We start from the raw sequence: 14,026 nt of genomic DNA, 5'->3' as shown, positions 1-14,026 counted from the left end.
GCTGCTCGATGTATCGAGCACGTCCGTGCCAGCGGACGCACACGTGGCGCGCTCCCATTCGTCAACGGCATAGCCGTTGTGTTTAAACTTTATTTTATTTTTTTTTTTAAAAATCGGTATTTAATTATAAATAATGCTAAAAAATAAAAAAAAATATTTTCCAAATCCCAAAAATATGGCCGTTTTTTTCCCGTTTTTTCTGAATTTTTTTGATTTTTTTTATTTTTTTTCCCCAAAATCATCTATAAATACACACATTCATCATCCATTTATCACATCAAATCATCTCTCATTCATCTCTCATTCATAATTCTCATACAAACTATCAACACATTCATCCCCCACTCAAAATCTCAAATGGATTTCACCCATATTATGGCGGAAGCGGAACGCGAAGAACAAGAATACTACGAACAACATCGTGCCGCTTACGAAGCATATGTAATTTTTAATTTTTAGGATTTTAATTATGTAATTTTTAATTTTTAGGATTTTAATTATACAATGTTTAATTTTATTTGTCATTTGTAATATTTATTGTGGGTTTTAAATGAATTTTAATATTATGGAAATGTTTTTGTGTAATTGAATTTTATATTAATTGTGCTCGTCCTTGCGGAAGAGCACAGTTGTGGGTGTTGTGCTCTTGCCAGAGAGCAGGCATGAATAGTACCGCCCGGGCCCACAACCGTGCCGCTGGCAAGAGCACGGTTGTGGATGCTCTTAATTCAAGAATTGAATGATATTTTCAAGAATAATCGTTTGTAATGATTGATGTATAATCGATAAGTGTTGTCAAATACTACTCCCACCGTCCCACTTTAGGAGTCTCGGTTTACTATTTTTGGGTATCCCACTTTAGGAGTCCCGGTTGGAATATTTCATAAATGGTATTAGGCCCCACATTCCACTCACATTTTATTATAAAACTAATATAAAAAAGTAGGATCCACATTCTACTATCTTTTTTCACCGATTTTTCTTTACATTTCTTAAAACTCGTGCCGAACTCAAGTGGGACGTAGGGATTACTAAAGTTTTTGTTAAAAAAATTGCAAATTGTTAGGCATAGAATAGAACCTCTTTTACCTTACTAGTCCTAGTCCACAATGAACATTTATTGATGTATTTATGGATTCTTTGAATATTCACTCTCATGCTAGACTTTGTAGCTAGAAATAATCAATGCTATTTATGAGGCTGTTTTTAGGTTATGCCATGAAAAATGAAAAAAATTAGTAGCTTCAAGTTTGGGTTTGTTTGATTCTTATTTTCTGAAATATTTAGGTAGAGACAGAAAAGTGGGATTCATGTTTGGGCCTATAAAGCCCATGTTTTCATAAAAAAAGTTCATTAGGTGTTTGGGCTTGCTAACTCAAATTCTCCTCGTATCTAAAAGAATATGCTTAATTATGATGAATGCATAGGCAGATATGAGTCAATGATATTAGATTAGATGAGTCAAGTAAGCAATACAAATCTCGAAGGTATTGAGTTTCCTGGAGAAGAAGATGAAGAAATAGATGGACTGTTGTGTATTCTACCTGTAAATTTAGAAAATGAAATTCGTAGGGTCGGACACAATGAAGAAAGTTGTCTCTAGTCTCTGAATTCAGATGCAATATGACGGTCATTGCTAGGCGATGAATAACGAACAAAAAACGAAAGTGAATCTCAATCCAAACGGTTGGGCCAGAATTGTCGTACAATGGAGTCGACGACAGTTCTAAATATCAAACTTAATTGAGTTTTCCGGACCTGCTTAGATATGCCAATATGTACCTACTTGCTAAGCTAGTCGAATTGCGCAATATCACATGAGATTCACAATGTGTCACTTATTTGCACAATCACTTAAAAGAAATGCAATCAACCACAATTATTCTCTTGAATTATTGGCATAGCATTTGTTTTACCTAACTTTCTATTTAATTTAATACCGCCACGCTAACCGACCTAATGGATCATCCGAATCTACTATTAGTCACGAGAATCACATTAGTTAGCTAATAAATTCTTATAAGGTTAGTTTTTATGGATTTGTAGGTTCTACTAAATCTTCTTATATTAGGATAATGATAATCAATTACTTCTTTTTAGGAACTAAAGAATAGATAATTACTTAATTATTGCATTATTTGGTTGGTGACCAAGATTTGGGACACCAAAACGCTGGTCCACGCGGATTACAATGGATAAGAAAGGAGAAGTTACTTGAAAACTGATTATGTTTTAAATTTCTATTAATAATTAAAACGATATTGCTTTGAATATTGAACTTTCCACCTCTTTATTCTACTGCAATATCATCAATTTTAAGTGATGTGCATTAATTTTAATTTGGCTGAAGTTAGAATTTGTAGGAAGATTCATAAAAGTTTATGTTTGATAAATTAGCGTAATATACTAATAATTGGCGGCCTTGCAACCAATTAACGATTTCATAATGGATATCATAGGTAGAATGATTTGTAGTATCAAATGATATAAATTGGAAGTGCACTTCTTAAACTGAGGTAACTCGAGAGTAGTACAAAGAATGAAACTCCCCTTTTGAGTTGCAGAGATTATAAAATTTTGAATATTTTGTACTCCATCCGTCCCCCCATATTTTGTCACAATTTGACCGGGCATGGATTGTAAGAAATATAATAGAAAGTTGGTTGAAAAAATTGGTAGGATATGAGTCCTATAGTCCTACTTTTAAAATATTAGTTTTATTTTATAATAAAATGCGAGTGGAAATAAGTTAATGGAATGTGGGGTCCACTACTAAAAATGGTAAAAAGTGAAATGTGACAAATTTTGTGCGACGAAAGGAAATAGAAAAATGTGACAAAATTTCAAGGATGGAGGGAGTAAATAATTGAAATTTAAACATGATATTAAAGTGATTATTAATACTCCAATAAACATAAATCCCAAATTTATTGTTTCAAAAAACATATTATACCAACTAGGTTACTCCTTACATCTATGAAGATTAAGATACAAAAGTAAGCTCACAAGTTTTAAAAAATAAGAGGCACTATGTGGACGAACAATAATATGTGGACGAACAGTAAGAGCATCCACATCCGTGCTCTTGCAAACGAGCACGGATGTGGGCCCGATCCCACTTTTACTCCCTGCTCTTAGGCAAGAGCACAAAACCCACATCTGTACTCTTCCGCAAGGACAAGCTCAAGGGTCCCACCATTCTATTATTCAATTTAAATAAAAATATTTCCACAAAATTAAAATGCATTAAAAATACCCGAAATAATATTACAAATTACATAATTAAAATACTAAAAATTAAAAATTACATAATTAAAATACTAAAAATTACATAATTACATAATTAAAATCCTAAAAATTAAAAATTACATAATTAAACACCTAAAAAATAAAAACTACCCCCGTGGATGACTATTCATCCGGCTCTACCCCCAATGTTCTTTGGAGACCCCGTATCATCGTCACATTCGATCAAAGTTGCTCGAGGGTCATAGTTGACCTATCGGCCAAATTGAGTTGGGCCAAAATCCCCCACAACGAGTTGGTGGGGGGTTAAGATGGCACATAGGGAGCGGGAGCGGGAGCGGGGGCGGATGGAGTCGCGGCGCGACGGCGGTTGGCCGCCGCCTTCTTCCTTCCTTGCGGCCGGAGTTGGGAACTGCTCGGGCCGGCATCGGGGCTACCCAAGTTAGCTCCGGCAAGTTGGCTAGCCACATTCTCGCAGCCGGCGTCGGATAGGGATACCGACCTCTACCGTCTGGAGGAGGAGCTAGAAGAGAATGATACGCCTCCCCTATACTTCGGATGCGCCTGCGTCTCCTGCCAAATATTGAGGTACTTGAACGGCTTGTAGTTCATAGATTGGTAGGTCGCCAAGGCAGAACTGATGATGTCAAGCTCGCTCCGGCTGCTCCCCGCCGACCGCTCTTCCTGGAGGTAATACCCCTGGAACTTTTGGATTTCTTCGTTGGCTCTGTATATGGCATTGCACACCATACTCTCGTTGCGCTCGATTGTTCCATCCGACCGGTTTTGATTGTACCGGCGACAGATGCGCCACCAATAATGGTCACCGGATTAGTTCGTGCCAACCTCCGGATCTTCGGAGATTGACAAGTACGCTTTGAATAATTGTTCCATCTCCCCCAGAGTGTACGGGGTGCGGACACCACGAGTAGGAAGATGAGGAGTTTGAGAGGGGTCGCACCCTCCCGCTCTAGGTACGGGTGGTTCGGGTGTCCACCCGTATTGCCCTTCAGGGGCATCTTGGTCGTCGATCGGGTAAGGCCGGTAGCCACCCGGAACTTGCGAACCTTGGGATTAAGGAGGGGCCGAATATTTCGTTTCCGGACTAGGAAATGGTTGTGAACCGAACCAATCGGGGTTCCAACGGTGGGAGCCGGAGGGGTGATCGCCGGAGCCGGAATTTTTTTTGTTGTGAGTGAAAGAAAGATTGAGAATTGTAAGAATATAAATGAGAGAATTTAGGTGAGAATTGTGTAGTGTGGTGTGAATTTTTGGTGTGGAAGTGGGGGTATTTATAGATGAAAATGTGTATTTTTGGGGAAAAAATTGAAAAATAAATTAAAAGTGGGTAGAAAACGGATATAATTTTTTAGGAAGTGGGAAAATATATTTTTTTAATTTTTAATCAGATTTTTTAATTAAAATCCAATTTTTTTTTAAAAAAAAAACAAATTGCCAACGGCAATGCCGTTGGCCAATGGACGGCTGACACGTGGGCTCCTCGCTGGCACAGACGTGCTCGATGCATCGAGCAGCGTCGTGCCAGCGGCGAGCAGCGGGTGTCGCGCCGCTGGCACGAACGGACGGACGACTGCGCTCAACCGCTGTGGATGCTCTAAATAGTGGAGTACTACTATTTTTTTTAAATTAACTCCTATATTAGGGAGGAAATTACAAATAAAATCCTATACTATAGATATGAGGAAATTACAACTGATGTTGTCAAGAGGGCTCGAACTCGGCACCTCATGCAATAATGTCTAAGCTCTTTACCGCTAAGACAAAGGCTCTGGACTAAATAGTGGAGTACTACTAAGTTTACCTGCATTTGTAGGGAATAGTAAGATACGGAAGTAAATGCATGAGTTTTAAAAAATTAAGAAAGTAGGAATACGTTTAAAGTGACAAAACCATATTTGAATGATTACCGCCTATTGTCCAATTTTGTCATTTTAGTCCGTCTGTGAAAAGTTATCCATTTTATTTTTTTCTATTTTTGGTAAATGGACCCCACTTTTTACTAACTCTTTATACTCACGTATTATTATAAAGAGTACAACTCCTTTTTGGTCCAAAACATATGGTCAAATTATGAATTTTGTCCGTTACATTCATTTTCAGGTTTTCGGGTCCATAACATATGAAAATCGCCCTCGGTTAGGTCCTTTTTGGACGGCTCCGTTAAAATACGCAAGTCAACCGTTACTTAGCAAAAGTTTGACTAAATTAAACAAAAAATACCAATGATCATTTTTATTAAAAAAACACTACCATTTATTTATTTTATTAAAAAATAAAATGTATTTATTTTCCCCACATTATTTCATTTGGATACGCTTCATCCTCTTGTATTACTCTTACTCTCTTTCTTCCCCACACAATCAGCGAAGAACCCTAATTCTTCGTCTGATTTCCCCATCCCTGCAACACATGACAAACCGTTTGAAATGCATCGGTCGACTTCCAGCGGAAATTACGGTGACAACGGTGGTTGACGCGACCTTCGATTTAGGACCTTGCGCTGCTTTTGTAAGAAGGTAGCGGCACTCCGAATCGTCAGTAGCGACACCAAGCCGTTAAAAGGGAAGCTTTACTTTACTTGTGAGAAGAACGAATGCAATTTCTTCAAGTGGTGTGAGCCAATTAATCAAGGCGAAGCCTTTTCTTCGTCAACCTCAGTTGTTGCTTCTGATTTAGGGTTGGTTTTAGCATAAATTAATGAAAGCATTGAGGCTGTACAGTTGATGTTGGACGAAATTAAAGCAGAAATGAAGGCAAAATTGGAGAAATTAGTGTATGTTGTTGTATATGCTCTATGTTTTGTAGTTATTGTTGGGTTATTTTGTATATTGAATTAATTTGATGAGAATCCTAGTTTTGTCTGAATTTTGTATTTTGAGTTCGATGCATTTGCGAGCTAGCTTGCTTGCTTCTTCTTCTTTGGCATTCGAACATGTTCTTGTTCGAAATTGGGTTTGGAATTTGGGGCATAAATATGCAAAAAATATACATGCGAAAGCCATCCTTCAATTCATAAAGTACTTCAAATTGGTCCTAAACTTACTTGCAGCTGGTTGCATCTTCACATACCGTTTTGTCTAAATTTTGTGTTTTGAGTTCGATGCATTTGCGAGCTAGCTTGCTTGCTTCTTCTTCTTTGGCATCCGAACCTCTTCTTGTTCGAAATTGGGTTTGGAATTTGAGGCATAAATATGCAAAAAATTTACATGCGAAAGTCATCCTTCATATTCATAAAGTACTTGTCAAAGGCATATTCAGTTGTCGCACGAGCGGCTTCCCAAATCTTGTCCTTCAACGTTGTCGAGGTGAACACCTTCCGGAAGTTATTATGCATATGCCAAACACAGAAGCGGTGCTCGGCCATATGGCAGCAACTCCGTACCGCATTGATCAACCCCTGCCAACATAGTAAATTATGCATAAGTCCATAATTAGCAACTGTGATTATGATAACTTTCAGAGTATATATACCTTTTGTCTATCCGATAGAAATGTCCACTTGCTTGAGTCATTGATTTCCAAATATTTGACTAAAAAATTCAGGAACCAGCTCCACGTCTCTGTACTCTCGACGGCTACAACGGCAAATGTAATGGGAAATATCTGATCGTTCGGGTCTAATCCAATGGCTGTCAACAGTATGCCCTTCCCTTGCCCCCTCAGGTGGCATCCATCCAGACCCACAATACGTCTACAATGTTGCTTGAATAACGTTTTGCACGCTTCATAGCAAACATAAATGCCAGAGAACTTCTCAGTCCCATCTGACAGCCGCCTCATAGGCATCTCTGGCCCCTCAGCAGCATCAATCACCATACCCCCAACCTGAACTGCATAAACATCCACGACTCCATAATAGACTCCTAAATTTGCCATGTCAATTGCGGACTGGTTGTCAAACAGCCGCACCAATCCATTCTCCAAGGTCATCCTTGGCCACAGGTAGAAGTACTCCAAACCACTGACATCTACCCCCCGTTTCTCCAGAGCATAATCAACCTCCAGTTTTGACCACTTGTCCATATCGGATTTATGAATGTAATCACACTCACCATTTATATAACGCTTTCCACTCCCTTCCAATGTCTCCATAACACCATTGTAGTGGATCCTTGTAGTGAATGTATCATCTGTAAGCAAAGGTGTCAACCATAAGTAAACAATAAAAACATAACAAAGTGGTCCAACATTTATACAGAACAATCCCTATTAGTCCAACACATATCAAGACAAAAACATTTATCCTTGTCGTCTGGTTTCCCTACAACCAGACCATCCATTTGGTTTCCCCACCACCAATTCAATCTATATTCGGTGGGACCACACTTACATACATATTCTATGGGACCACAATTCAATCTATTCCAGAAAAATTCATACATAACCAATTATTGCAAACCCTAGTTTTTTACATGAAACGAATAACTCATATGCTCAATTCGAAACTAACCTTCTCGAAGTGGATTTCGAGGGCGTGGAACTGGAATTTCAAATGGCGGCTTATCTTTGAGGATCTCAACTGGTGAACTCAAATTGGATTTCGAAGAAGAAGCAGCAGCCTTCTCCTTCGGAGGAAGTGGCGGCTTATGAGAAACCGAGCGGTCGAGTCTCATCTTCGTCCTCTTCTCTACTTTGGGGTCATCGGCGTCAGTCGGAGGTCGTCGGTCAGCCTTCGAAGAATTAGGATTTGACTTTGACCCGTCGTTACCGGAATGTAGCTCCACTTCGACTTCCGCGACGGGGCTAAGGTTCGACGAGGCCAACCCACCTTCGGGACTAGGGTTAGCTACAGACGAACCATGACCCTTCTCGCCTTCATTCTCAGGTTCAGGTGGGTTTCACGACGGCGATTCCCAACTCATGGCTGGAACACTGGTATATCGCCTCGAATCGCCGGAAGATCGCCTAAGAGTTGGAATTTATCGCCCTGAATCATCGGAAGACCCTAATGAAAATGAGAGTTGCGTATTTTTGAAAATGAGAGTTGAAGACCCTAATGAAAATAACAATATTTGGTATTTTATTAAAGAAAATAATTAGCAAATTATTTAGTCACTAATAATCTAGTTTTTTGTTTAATTTAGTCAAACTTTTGCTAAGTAATGGTTGACTTGCGTATTTTAACGGAGCCGTCCAAAAAAGACCTAACCGAGAGCGATTTTTGTATGTTATGGACCCAAAAACCTGAAAATTAATGTAACGGACAAAATTGGTAATTTGCTCATATGTTTTGGACCAAAAAGGAGTTGTACTCTATTATAAAACTAATACTACTATAAATATGAGACTCTCATTCCACTAACTTTTTCAACTCACTTTTCTTCACATTTATTAAAACCGTGCCCTTGGACAATATTTTATGGAATGAGGGAGTATAATATAGTACTAGTATAATACTTTTTCATATCAAATGTGCCTCTGTCCAATTTTTTCTTGCCACCACACTAATATTTTTTTACTTTAAAATGTTAAGAGCACCCACAACCGTGCTCTTGCCAGCGAGCACGGTTGTGGGCCCGACCCCACTTTTTCTGCCTGCTCTCTGGCAAGAGCACAACACCCACAGTTGTGCTCTTCCGCAAGGACGAGCACAATTCAATTTAAAATTCAATTAAACAAAAACATTTCCATAAAATCAAAATTCATTAAAAAACCACAATAAATATTATAAATTACAAATAAAATAAAAAGACATACTTAAAATCCCAAAATTACATAATTAAAATACTAAAAACTCCTAAAAATAAAAAATTACATAATTAAACTCCTAAAAATTAAAAATTACATAATTAAAAGCTAAAAATACCCCCGTGGACGACTACTCATCCGGCGGCATCACCCCTAATTGTCTTTGGAGGCCCAATATCATGGCCTCGTGCGATCGAAGTTGCGAGGGGGTCATAGTGGACCTATCGGCCATATTGAGTTGGGCCAAAAGCTGCCACAACGAGTTGGTGGTGGGTGGAGGTGGCGCATATGGAACGGGAACGGGAGCAGGAACTGGAGCATCGGCGGTTGCAGCCGCCGCCTTCTTCCTTCCTTGCGGTCGGCGTTGGGAACCGCTCGGGCCGGCTTCAGGGCTACCCAAGTTATCTCTGGCGAGTTGGCTAGCCACTTCTTCGGAGCTGGCGTCGGATAGGGATACCGACCTTGACCGTTTGGAGGAGCCGCTAGAGGAGGATGTTACGCCTCCCATATATTTCGGGTGCGTCCGCGTCTCCTGCCAAACGTTGAGGTACTTGAACGACTTGTAGTTCATGGATTGGTAGGTGCTCAACGCGGCAGTGATGATGTCGACCTCGCTCCGGCCTCTCCCCGCATTCCGCTCTTCCTGGAGGAAATAACCATTGAACTTTCCAATTTCATCGTTGGCTCGGTAGATGGCGTTGCGCACCATACTCTCGTTGTGCTCGATTGTTTCCGGCGGCCGGTTTTCATTGTACCGGCGAGCGATGCGCCACCAAAAGTGATCGCCGGATTGGTTCGTGCCAACCACCTGATCTTCGGAGATTTCCAAGTACGTCGTGAACAATTTATCCATCTCCGCCGGAGTGTACGGTGTGCGGACACCACGAGTAGGAGGAGTTGGAGTTTGGGAGGGAGCGGTCGGCCTAGGCTCCGGTGACCACCCGTATCGCCCTTCGGGGGCACCTTGGTCGTCGATTGGGTATGGCCGGTAGCCACCCGGAACGCCCGAACTTTGGGTTAGAGAAGGGGCCGAATATTCCGTTTCCGGACTAGGAAACGGTTGTGAACCGAACCATTCGGGGTTCCAACCGTGGGAGGGCGGGGGGTCATCGCCTTGGCCGGAGATTGTTATGTTGTAGCAGTGGAAGAAAGATTGAGAATGGATATGAGAGAATGAAGATGAGAATGAGAATGAGAATGAGAATGAGAATGGAAATTAGAGAGTGTAGATGAGAATTGTGTAGTGTGGGGTGAATTTTTGGGTGTGAAAGTGAGGTATTTATAGATGAAAATGTATATTTTTGGGGGAAAAATAAAAAAAAATTAAAAATGATGAAAAATGGTTAAAAAACGGATATTTTTTTTGGGAAGCGGAATTTTTTTTAATCGGTTTTTAAAGTAAAAATCGATTTTTAATTAAAAAATAATAATTCAAAGGCAATGGCTATGCCGTTGCCTAATCCCGTGCCGCCACATCAGCTGCTCGTTGGCACGGACGTGCTCGATGCATCGAGCAGCTCCGTGCCAGCGGCGCGAGCGTAGCGGCGGTGGAGCTCGTCCTTGCCAGCGGCACGGACGGACGGACGCGGTCCGTCCATCGTTGCAGATTCTCTAAGATCGTGTGAGTGTGTAACTATAAACGAAAATGAGCAAATTTCTAATTTCATCATCCAATCAATTCCGAATTCTTAATCAAATTAGCAAATTTCTAATGAATAATTTGAAAAGAAAATTATGTCCTTTTTTTGTGGACAGTATTCATTAAATCACAATTTATATATACATTAAAAAATTTGAATCTCAATCAATTTCGTCATCCAATCAATTCCGAATTCTTAAATATTTGATTCGAATCCAACTCAATATCAAGTTGGTCGACCTCGAATGCTACAATTCGGGTGTTCTTAGATTCCGTGCCTGCTTAAGGCAAAGATCATTTCGTAGAGAAAGGATCTTTATACGTGTCTGAAGATAATCCTATTTTATTACTAGAAAAAGATTTACTTGCTTCTTTGTTCATAGCCCCACAGTTTTTAGTTAGGTGGGCTTCTGCTAATCTCACTCTAATTGGCCAATTAAAAGCCACATCTCTTCAAGAATTTTCCCACTGTAAATTGACTCTACAATACACACGTATACTTGCGTGTGTGTGTGTGGGGGGGGGGGGGTGTTTTTTCTTCTTAATCTCTCTCTATATATATTCCTCAAGTTGAGCAAGATTGTGAAATGCTACACTCTCTCCTCTTCTTGATCACTTCCTTCTCATTATTCCTCACTTCAATAATGTCGCCCAAATCCAAGCCTTCGGCAGCAACGGCGATGTCGGTGCTGGAGTTGCCTGACCTGGTGCTGGAATGCATCCTCGAGAAGCTCCCCCCGGAGGGGCTGTGCAGGATGGCGAGCGTCTGCACCTCCTTGAGAGACGGCTGCGTGAGCGATCATCTGTGGCGGAAGCATATGGAGGGGAAATGGGGTGGGATTTTTGGGGCTGCTGCGGCGAGAGAATGGGAGTGTTTTATAGCTTCAAGAAAAGAGCTTTCTTTCTTGAATGGGGAGAAGCTGCAGAAGGGGGTGGTGGGGTATTTGTGGGGGTTGATTAGATCTGGCTTGAGCGGCGGCGGTGGGAGGAGGAGGAGCTCCTTCACGGCCGTTGATTCGGTTATGTCCAAGTATCTTGCTCTTGAGTCTGGAAAGTTCTGGTTTCCTGCTCAAGTTTATAACCGTGAGGTTTGTATTTTCAAGTTTGTGTTGATTTCTTGGATTTCTATCATAGACAAGTGTTGATTGATCTTGTTGTTGATGTGTGTGTGCAGAATGGTCATGTAGGATTTATGTTGTCTTGCTATGATGCTATGCTGAGCTATGATAGGAAAACTGACACCTTCAATGCCAGGTTACTATTACATAATTAGATATGATTGATTGAAGCTTAAGGATTTTGTGATGATGCGTAGTGTTAAAAGATGGTTGTTCTGATTTGTTGGTGTGTAGATATCCTGCTCATGGAGCAAGACCAAGTGCTATTGAGAGTGGTGTGACATGGGATAGGTTGAGGGCTCCCTTTGTCCACACTTCATCGCACGATCTTCACATTTCGGATTGCTTGCACGACCTCCACCCTGAGGATCACATCGAGATCCAATGGAGACGAAACAAAGAGTTCCCATATGGTATTAGTCATACTCTTTTACGCAGTTGTATGAGTTAGTTCTTTCATTTGCATCATATTTTAATGATTTCTCCCTCTTGACACACACGAGTTAGTGTTGGTAGCTTTTCTCATATGGTGTGTGTGAGTTAGTTCTTTCATTTGCATCACATGGTATGTGTGTGGTAGGTGTGAGTGGTATATCTACCAAGAAGCTTCATAAAAGGATTTGAAGTCCAGGCCAATAACTTATCCTTTCCTTTTCAACTCACACCATAATTGACTTCTTCAAACTTTTGGATATATTCAACCTTGTTTTCTTAAAAGAGGAAGGTGGCATGTCTTTTCATTCTTGCTTGGTGGGAAGTTCTTGTCAACTCTTAATGCATCTCATTTGTCGTTTGTTTGAAAATTCCTATCGAATAGGCTAGAAATTATCTCGAATAGATGATGCCACAAGTTGAATGGAAAATGTGTTGCAAATGTGTGCAGGTTGGTGGTATGGTGTTATAGGCCACTTGGAAACTTGCGATGGGAACGCCAGCTACTGCCGGTGTCATGATAGTGGTGAGTTTGCTGCCATATCTTCTACGTTGATAAAACGGTCAAACAAATTCACAATTAATCTATCGCTCAAAATAAACACCCCCTGATAGTAAGCTGGAGATGAAGTTTAGTCGAAACGTAGGAATACTTGGCAAGAGATACTGAGAGGTCGTGTGTGTCTAAATATCATTTGTGAGATCCCATTCTCATCACTCATAAAGCCATATTATATCTCTTTAAAGAAGGTGGTCATTAAATATCATTTGGCTCCCATTTTTCGTGCATTGTGGGGCTCCCCTTGTGCCTATCGTTGGACCATTAAAATAGCTCGTGACTTAGCCTGTCGTAATCTTGAGCAGCAAACTCATGAGTGCTGTCTCAATGTGATGCTTATGGCCAACCAATATGAAGGGGGCCTCTCTACTTTTCTTTATGTTTATTTTGTTTTTTGTTTGTGTCTTTTTGGTTCAAATATTTATTTGTTGTAATCGTGCTTTTCACTTATCTGCAACGCGTTGAGGCTGAGTCGCTGCTGTATGATGATGACTGGTGTAGTCTAAGATTATATAACTAAACTTAGAGATTCAATATGAACCTTAAAATTTGACAACAAGATTGAATTCTTGCTTGGTTTAACTGCCAGTAACTGCATAAACTGTCTGCAGATTTTGAATTTGTCACATTTATAAGCTCAGTTTGATTAACTTGTGGAGATTTGGTAACGGTGCAGACACGGTGGTGCTGGAGTTCAGGCAGTACACACCGGGATCCCTTTGGAGGGCAAAATTCATCAACCGGAGAGAGCACAGAGAAGAAGGAAACGAGACGGATGGATTTTACGGAGGGATTCGGAAACTGAGAGGGGAAGAAGAGATCTCTATGTGGAAGAAGCTGTGGCCTGCTCAAGTTTTACAGTAATAAAATGTTGAAGAAAAGTAGTTACATTATTTGTTGTAGGTAAATTATTTTGAGGTTGTATCATTATTATGTGATGCCTCCTTTAATTCTTAGATGTAAGATAAATCCCAAGTGGGAATATACAAATGTGTAATGTACTATTATGCATCCACTTTTGATCATATAATTGCAAGTATACCACTTTTGGATTCAGTGTCTCCACATTTTCTTTCTTACTGGTGACTAATTATCTAATTCTTTTTTAAAATAGAAAATTACTAGAAAAATATATACACCATACTTGTGGAAATATACTAATAACACTGAAGTTAAGTGCTAAGAATGATTGTATATCCTATCATTCTCTTTGGTAAGTTCCTCACAACTTGTGGAATATTCTCTTCTCTTTGCTATTCTTCTACTTTTGTGCAGGACTTTTGTTGCATTTTTTGATTTAATGAGCACTTTGTTCCAATATCT

General features: G+C 40.1%; 1 protein-coding gene across 1 annotated transcript; it reads left to right on the top strand.

Moving 5' to 3' along the window:
- Positions 1-11,105: 11,105 nt before the first annotated feature.
- Positions 11,106-13,759, top strand: LOC121746861 (F-box protein At2g32560-like). The gene is made up of 5 exons (XM_042140810.1): positions 11,106-11,682; positions 11,769-11,848; positions 11,947-12,125; positions 12,596-12,670; positions 13,380-13,759. Exons 1-5 carry the CDS (start codon positions 11,182-11,184, stop codon positions 13,565-13,567), a joined length of 1,023 nt encoding a protein of 340 aa, XP_041996744.1. The 5' UTR covers positions 11,106-11,181; the 3' UTR covers positions 13,568-13,759.
- The last annotated feature ends 267 nt before the right edge of the window (positions 13,760-14,026 follow it).

This window comes from Salvia splendens, chromosome 9, assembly GCF_004379255.2.
Source record: "Salvia splendens isolate huo1 chromosome 9, SspV2, whole genome shotgun sequence".
In the NCBI taxonomy this organism is placed as follows: domain Eukaryota; kingdom Viridiplantae; phylum Streptophyta; class Magnoliopsida; order Lamiales; family Lamiaceae; genus Salvia; species Salvia splendens.
Note: the sequence above shows the minus strand (reverse complement) of the source record. Positions and strands in the feature narration are given on the sequence as shown.

Bases quoted from the DNA above. Each gene is read 5' to 3' on its own strand.
- LOC121746861 (XM_042140810.1), top strand. From the start codon at position 11,182: ATGCTACACTCTCTCCTCTTCTTGATCACTTCCTTCTCATTATTCCTC. The intron at 11,683-11,768 runs GTTTGTATTTTC...GTGTGTGTGCAG, and splicing joins CTCAAGTTTATAACCGTGAG to AATGGTCATGTAGGATTTAT. The intron at 12,671-13,379 runs GTGAGTTTGCTG...GTAACGGTGCAG, and splicing joins CTGCCGGTGTCATGATAGTG to ACACGGTGGTGCTGGAGTTC.